Source organism: Verticillium alfalfae, genomic scaffold, assembly GCF_000150825.1.
Source record: "Verticillium alfalfae VaMs.102 supercont1.1 genomic scaffold, whole genome shotgun sequence".
NCBI lineage: Eukaryota > Fungi > Ascomycota > Sordariomycetes > Glomerellales > Plectosphaerellaceae > Verticillium > Verticillium alfalfae.
In genome coordinates, this window is record NW_003315038.1 from 670,399 (window position 1) to 677,913 (window position 7,515).

The following is a 7,515-nucleotide window of genomic DNA, read 5'->3' on the forward strand; positions in this document are numbered from 1 at the left end:
ATAATCAAGCGAAGCCTGCATGTTCATTATATCATTGAAACGTCCGGGCTGGCAAACACCCCATCAGGACTACATGAGTTATTTTACGAGGGCAGGGCTGAAAAGCAAATGAACCTGCACCCTGACCGTCCAAGGAAGATCATTGTGGCTTTGTAGATGTTCGCCTCAAACATAAGACACCGTGTTGTCATCGCTCATCCTGGCAAACACGCCGAGCGCGGCTTCACCACCAGCCACCGAGGGACCCCGAACGATAATCTGGAAATTTTCAGTAAGAGAAACCGGCGAAGGATGATGTGAAGAGCAACTGACCTGTCCCTGAGACACCTCGTCCGTCGTCTTCAGATCCGCCGTATCGCGGAGAAGAATCTCGGTGCTCGTGACGGGCGGGCCAAAGTGAGAGCGCTGGCTGTCCTGGCCGTGCACCCTGTAATCATAGTACCCTGTCTGCGTGACAGCACCGGCAACCTTGGAGGCTGTCAGCGCGTAGATGACGCGCGCACCGAGGAAAACGCGAAGATCCGAAAGCTCTCGAGGTGACAGCGGGACAGAATGCGCGCCGACCCTCTCGGCCGTGTACACGACGCGGAGCTTGCCGGGCGTGGTTCCAATGGCGGGGAGGTAAGCGTCACCAAAGCTGGTGGCGACCGATGCGACGGGCATGATGCCGTAGTCCACGAGGCTGCGCGACTTGAGCCAGTAGGACAGCCTGGCCAGGGCCGACGTGAGCTTGCTCGTGGTCTCGTGGTGGGTCTTGAGCAGCGTCTCCGGCGAGGCACAATAACCGTCGGCGCGATGCCTTGCGTTGAGAGGATGAGCTCGGCTGACTTGCCCGCGACCGAGCTGAAGGCGACAGAAGCGTTGAGAAGAGGGCGGCCAGGGTCAGAACAAGAGTGTACGTGTTCGTCAGGGAGTCGACGGGGAGGAAGAGGTCGGAAGGGCCCAGACGCTGAGAGACGGGGAGCGCCGCCAGCTGAGCGGCGATGCCGGCGATCAGGTTGGCTTGCGAGAACCGCACCATCTCCTCCATGGTGCCGGCCCTCGACTGCCAGAAAGTGATGATGTCCGCCGGCTCGTGCTGCCCAGCCACGGGCGGCAGTTCGAGGCCTGCGGCGGCCGGGGCCTCCTGAACAATTTCCTGCCACGTTGCGACGTTGACGGACCCTCCCATGCCCTCGGGTACCTCGTTCCAGTCCATGTGCTTGCTGCCCTCGTCGACAACCCAGATCAGCTGGCGCAGTGATGGGTAGGCCTTGACCACAGCATCGAAGGGGAAGGCGCCGGGCGCAGTGACGACGGTGTCGGCGGCGGAACGGCGCAGCATAGAGATGAGCTCTTCGTCGGAGACGTCGAAGGGGATGAGGATGGCGGTCAGGTTGGAGTAGAAGCTGCATGCAAAGAGCGCAGCAATCAGCTCGATCGAGTTGGGAAGGTAGATGGCCACTCGGATTCCACCCTGCTCGTGAATGTGCTGGCCGATGAGGTTGATCTGGCGCGTCACATCGTCTACGGACGCAGGGTTAGCCTAAGCACCGCGATGATGAGAAAAGCTGCAACGAACCAATATTAGCCTCGATGACTTGACGGGCACCATGGACCGTGAGGAGGCGGCCCTTGCCCGAGGCAGGCTTGCCGTCTTCGTCGGGCGTGCCGCCAGCGGCCCTCCTCCAAATGTCGCGGAGATCACCGTCTCTTCCTCTAGACCACTTCGAGGCCCCAGAGTCCTTGACGTTCAGTCCACTATTGAGAGGCATGCCGTGCGGTGAGGCGTGGGCTCGGTAGACGGGCGACTCGCCCTCTTGTCGAACAGGCGAGCCTTGCGCCTGGCGGGCAAGTAACATTGGATGCGTGTCGGGCTCCTGGCTGGCAGCAATACGATAGGACACAATGATGACCAGGAAGGTCACCATGGCGGTTGTGTAGCTATTCCATTGTCCAAAGAGGCCTGTGACGCTCTGGTCGAGGCTGACCAGAAGGTTGTCGATGGTGCCCATGGCTAGAGAGAGAGGGAGAGAGAGTTGGGTCGTGTGCCCTCACGGCGGTTCTGTGGAAGAGTCGGGCACAAAGGCGAAATCGAGGTAGAGGTCAAGGACAAAACCAAGTTTGTACACTGCTGTCTCAGTGACTGCTTCGTGTTCCTAGCAGCTGCGGGACGGACCTGCGTCAATAATCATTCCAGTCGACGAGGGGCAACTGGGGCTTTGTATGTCGGGGAGGTGGTGGGCGTCGGGAATCGGGCGATGTACCGTTACGTTTCGAGGTGGGCTGTGGACGCCAGCTCCCTCCCTCCCGCCGTCGGAGCTGTCTGTGGCTGATGCTATTGTTCACCCAGTCAGACGTGGCAGACGGGCAATAACGCCCCGCACTACCGCCGCCTGCCCCTGGCGCCTCCAGTTTGCAGGTGCTGACCTCACCTAGGTATCCCCTTAGAGCCCTTGCGGTCAGTAGGTACCTAGGAACCGCACCACACCACCCCTGCAAGCTGCTCGTCCGTGCTGGGCTCCCGCTCCGGAAGCGTAACTGGGGGATTGTTTTCGCGGCGCAACCCCCAATCTCATCACCAACGTCAACAGAACTTCCTGCCCAACATCGCATCTCGACACAGGGAAATCCGGAGCAGCGCCGCGACGACCTCGGCCGCCAGGCTGAAGATTTACTAACCCAATAGGTCCGCCACACTTTCTACCTCAACAACTACCCCGACATTGTCAGTATCACCGCCTGTTCTTGCAGTCGTGGCTAGAAACTCGACTAACCTTTCAGGCAAGCCTTTCCTCACCCGCCTCACCTCCCGATTAATCGATCTTCTCGCCCGCCCACACGACGTCCAGTCCAAAACCTCAGAAACAATGTCAACGCCCATGATGAGCAGGGTGGCTACCAGAACCCCCGCCAAGTCGACACCCCAGACTCAAAACGCTGCGCCCGTCGTCGACAGTCCCGGCACCTGGAGACACCCACGGATTGACGAGATCTCCAGGCGGCGCAACCGGACAACATTCTCGGAGAAGAACGTCAGAAAAGTCGCTCAGAATGTGACTTTCTTCGTCGCTCTCTGGGTAGCCCAAGCGTTGGTCCAGCGCTACATCAGCCACAAGCTGTACGTGTTCCGCCCGGCCAAGAACCCAAGCCGTCCGCATACTAATCCATCTGCAGAGTGTCAGAGTCGACGAGGTCGATCCTTGGCTGGGCCTACTTGGTCCTGAAGACCATTCCAATCGCCAACTCCGTCACCGCCTTGCTTCCACTGTTCCGTACGACTGACGACCTCAGCGATATCCCCCTCTCCGCCGCCCAGCGCCAGCTCCTCGGACTGCCCCCTGGACCGAAGGTCGCCACGCCTGACGCCGTCTTCAGCACGCCGCCGCGCTACTCGAGACCCCGTCACTTGCAGGTTCGCCAGCGAGCAACCGCAGCTATGCGAGCTCCGCCGCTGTCTGGGCGTGGCAGCCCGGCCTTCGGAGGCAACCTCAACGGCTCGCCCTTCTCGCCGGCCAGCAGCCCTTCCAAGTTCGCCAGTGGGCTTAACGACAACCGCCGCTCCTCTTTCGGGTCTCCTAGCCCTCTGCCTTCCAGCGGCTCCTCTGGCCTCTTCGCCGACCCCACATCGCCCAGCCCTTCGACAGGCAAGCGCACAAGTGTCGGACTCAACAACAAGTGGCTGTACGAGCGAGGAAAGGCGGTCCTCGACGTCGCTTAGGTGACCGGCGCGAGCAAACGGCGATGTTGCTTCAGGATGATCAATGACAGACGGCGATGAACTCGGCTTGACGAAGGGCACGCTGTCACTGCTTTAGGTATATAATGATTGGTGATTCATGCACCAGCTGCGACGTCAAAGCGGACAGCCATGAGCCGGGAACACAGTGTAATAGATATGTAAGTATTCTGAAATCATGTCTGGTATGATGCTGCTTTGGGGCGAATGATCATGAATGTGCTACTCCGTAGGGTGTTGCAGCGTGAAGTGGAGTTACCATGAGGACACTGGTTTATCGGGTCTAGAACCTCATGCTTTACATGTGCAACAATGCTTTCTATCTGGTCTGTATGATTACAGTTAGGGACAAAGTTATGGAATGGCTTGAAAACTCTGGCGGCTCTATGAAATGCAAGAGTCTGAACCTGCTATCACCAGTAGTTTTGAGTAGCATTGGTGCAAGAAAATTTCAGCGGTGCCCAGTGCTGGACGGTCGTCTGTCGTGATGTCGTTGGTCGCCACGATGCATTCGAGCCTGAACTCCGCCAATTGTCGTTCTCGGTCCAGGTTGACTCGCAGGGTGACGATGGTGTCCATTTCGTGAGGCTCGTCCGGCGAATATCGGGGTGATGTCCCTCCCTGCAACATGATCGAGGTTGATGATTTGTCTCGCACAATGAAATCATCGGCAATAATAGTGCCTGCGTTTCGCAACGTCAGACATACCGAGATGGGGGAGGATGTGTGATTGAGGTTGTCCCTTACCGATGTTGAAATCGCTGTGGCTGATTTGCTCTTCCTCCCACAAGTCGGTCGAGTTCGCATCGCTCTTGCGGAACTTTTTCATGAGATTGCGCTGAATCCGAAATGCTGAGACGTCAGTAAGCCATTGTCATCCATCTTTCGCAAGTTGTTGCTTCTCGCAGAATGGACGAGTAACTGATTCATACCGTATCGACCAAACACTCCCCCAGCGAATTGCTCTAACAAGGCTGTCCCTCCAGAAAGCCCGTTTTGCAGCAATTCGGGCTCGATGTCCTGGAAAGCAACCTCCCGGACACAACTGTCGCCAAACCGGGGCTTTCCCGCGAGACGCAGGGGCTCCAGGCTCGGGTGATGCAGCACAGGGTGGGATCTACAGTCAAACGCCTCAAAGTATGTCGGCTTGGTCCATTGCTGAAGACCAACAAAGCACGCGCCAACGCCCGCCGATGTGGTTAACGCAAGTGAAACGAGGTGGTCCGCAGTCCGCGCTACGAAGAAAGGACATGGCGAAGGAAAAGACAAAATGGCAAGGCAGAAATGTTGGTTCGGATTCCTACAATGAACTGCGGTCAGCTTCATAATAAGGCCCTGGATGTTCTCCAAGAGCCGAGACGACTCGGAGCTTTGATGGTGTGATGCCCACGTCCACTCATGAGGGTCCATACCGCGTCAAATTTTGGCTCAGAAAGCGCGATGGTGGACTTCGTGAGTTCCTTCCCAAGTAGAAACTCGTGAATAGGACATTACTTCGGGCGATCCAGACCTCGAACCATGAGGTCCATCGAGACATTCCACAGATTACCCCTGATGGGAAACCAATGCTGGGCAGGCCTGAGACTCAGCAGGTTATGTCGTTTGCTTACTAAGTGGGCGAGGTGAAGCATGAGCGACATGGGAGCAGGCAGTTGAAGCACAGCCTTACGTAACCCCACGGCCCAAGCAAGCTCCATCTGGGGACGGATGCCCATGCGACCTCCAGGTCATCCACTACACCAAACGACACCGTACCTCACTGATAAGGACTTGGTCTAGATTCCACCCGCCCGCCAAACCACGACCCGCCAGCTCAACTTCCAGCCCGCTGCAACTTCTCTGTACGAGCACCATCCAAGAAGACACTGGGTTTGACCCGGTTGTCATGATAACGACTCGACAACATGGGCGCCAGCGATTCGAAGCTCGTCTTCAAGAAAGGCATCTTTAGGCTCTCCGAAGAACGACACATACCCGCGGACGACCCGTACTGGACTTCAGTGGGTGCCCGTGGAAGCGCTCTCAAGATCTGAGCCGTGCTGACTCTCTAATCAGTTCTGGGAGCTACCAGAAACCGCCGAGGATGTCTTCAGCCTCTTCTCCCCGGCCGACATTCGCCGGACACGAGACAATGCTCTGGAGAACCTCGAAACGTTGATCCTCGTTGTGACATCTCGACTTTTCATCCTGCGGCACCATCCTTCATTCCCCGATCCCGAAATCGCTCCGGAGCGAGACGCCCTCAACTGCATACGAGTCCTCACGCGCATCCTGCCTTTCCTCTACGAGGCCGAGTCCTTGAGTTCGTGGGAGGAAACCTTCTTCTGGGGCGCACGTCGCAAGCGGACGCGCAAGTCATCTCTTGCCGCCGAGGTATTGTTCGATGAGGCGCAGGAGGAGCAAATGCCAATCAAGAAAGAGCCAGAGGAGGATTTTGAGGATGCGAAGCCCCTCGCCGAGGAGCTTTTGGATACCCTGGTCGACCTCCTCTTCTTCTCCGATTTGACGGTGCCCAGGCAGCCGCACGGAAAGCCCAAGGTCTCGTATGCCATTTGGCAGAGTGGCGTCGGATGCAACACGGCAGTGCCGACGACAAAGGAGCATGAGAGCAACAGGTGCGAGATTCTGCGCCTGATCCTCACTCTGGCCGGCCAGAGTATGTACATGACACCCAGCGCGCTGCCTAAGCACGGCGTACGGGCATTGACACATCTGTGCTCCTGCCCGGACAAGCAGGCCGTCCTGTCGGTGCTGTGTTCGCTTCTCAATACTGTAAGGCGTGCCTATAGTCCAGCTCTGTGACATGACGCTGACTTTGACAGACGCTGAAGTGGAACCCAGCCACGTGGAGGGTGCCTTACAATACGTTGGTGTTCAGGGACGAGAAGTCCATTCTGGTGACCTACACACTGCAGCTTCTGCTTGTTTTAGTTCTCTACCCGATTCCAGAAGGGAGTGGTGTCGAGAGCCAGAAAAACTATTTCCGCCACTTCCTGGGCAGGTTGCATCGCCCACAAGACTTCCAGTTCATTGTTGATGGCATGACCCGAATTCTCAACCAGCCTTTGCAGGAGAGAAGCTCTTATATCCCGTCAACACAGTCGCCCGCCAAATTTGCGCCTGAGATGATGATGCTGTTTTGGGAAATCACACAATGCAACAAGAGGTTCCGTTCTTTCATCGTCGACACGGAGAGGGCCCATGACTTTGTCATCCTGACACTCTTTTATGCTCTCGAGTACAAGTCTGATGCCTCGAAGCAAGGTGTCGTGCGCATGTGCGCCTTTTTGCTTCAGACCATCAGTGTGGAGAGAAACTTTGGTGTGAACCTGAACAAGGACTTCACCGGGCAGGACAGCCTGCCACCGGCAATACGGCTCCCTGGGTTCAGGGGTACATATGCCGACTTCCTCGTCCAAGTAAGGAGACCTTCCGGCACCGTGCCATAGCCATCAAAGCTGACCCCATTGCAGTCCATCTACAACCTTATCACGACCAGCCAGGGCAAACTAACGGCGATTTACCCGGCCCTACTTGCCGTCATCAACAATATCGCAGCTCACCTGGAGGGTATCAGTCACATCACCGCATCCAAACTGCTGCAGCTCTTTTCCTCCATGTCTTCTCCATCGTCCTTCTTGCCAATGATACAAACCATGCTCTTCTCAGGTCTCTCCTGGAATCCATCAACTCTATCATCGAGCATCAGTACAAGAGTGAGTGTTTCCCCGGATCGGCCTGATGCCGCTAGGCGCTTGTCTCTCTACATTGTAGAGATGTGACTGACGCTGTAGCAG

The 7,515-nt window shown here is 56.9% G+C and overlaps 5 protein-coding genes across 5 annotated transcripts in view; 3 read left to right on the top strand and 2 right to left on the bottom strand.

Annotated features, from left to right (window-relative positions):
• Positions 1-101, top strand: part of VDBG_00224 (multidrug resistance protein fnx1) — a gene marked incomplete at both ends in the record, with an annotated part of 2,054 nt that extends 1,953 nt beyond the window's left edge. The window contains one exon of the mRNA XM_003008497.1: positions 91-101. Within this exon, the coding sequence (XP_003008543.1) occupies positions 91-101 (11 nt within the window). The remainder of the gene's footprint in view (positions 1-90) is intronic.
• Positions 102-165: 64 nt separating this feature from the next.
• Positions 166-1,994, bottom strand: VDBG_00225 (conserved hypothetical protein; the record flags this gene model as incomplete). The annotated part of the gene is made up of 4 exons (XM_003008498.1): positions 166-258; positions 313-799; positions 900-1,506; positions 1,562-1,994. The coding sequence occupies 4 exons, from the start codon at positions 1,992-1,994 to the stop codon at positions 166-168; spliced, it is 1,620 nt and encodes a 539-aa protein (XP_003008544.1).
• An 855-nt stretch (positions 1,995-2,849) lies between these two features.
• Positions 2,850-3,700, top strand: VDBG_00226 (conserved hypothetical protein; the record flags this gene model as incomplete). The annotated part of the gene is made up of 2 exons (XM_003008499.1): positions 2,850-3,100; positions 3,157-3,700. 2 exons carry the CDS (start codon positions 2,850-2,852, stop codon positions 3,698-3,700), a joined length of 795 nt encoding a protein of 264 aa, XP_003008545.1.
• A 402-nt stretch (positions 3,701-4,102) lies between these two features.
• Positions 4,103-5,247, bottom strand: VDBG_00227 (conserved hypothetical protein; the record flags this gene model as incomplete). Its single annotated transcript, XM_003008500.1, has 4 exons — positions 4,103-4,401; positions 4,466-4,570; positions 4,651-4,835; positions 5,213-5,247. 4 exons carry the CDS (start codon positions 5,245-5,247, stop codon positions 4,103-4,105), a joined length of 624 nt encoding a protein of 207 aa, XP_003008546.1.
• A 375-nt stretch (positions 5,248-5,622) lies between these two features.
• Positions 5,623-7,515, top strand: part of VDBG_00228 (conserved hypothetical protein) — a gene marked incomplete at both ends in the record, with an annotated part of 2,900 nt that continues 1,007 nt past the window's right edge. Inside the window, 4 exons of the mRNA XM_003008501.1 lie at positions 5,623-5,718; positions 5,774-6,490; positions 6,541-7,137; positions 7,218-7,434. Of these exons, the coding sequence (XP_003008547.1) occupies positions 5,623-5,718; positions 5,774-6,490; positions 6,541-7,137; positions 7,218-7,434 (1,627 nt within the window). The remainder of the gene's footprint in view (positions 5,719-5,773; positions 6,491-6,540; positions 7,138-7,217; positions 7,435-7,515) is intronic.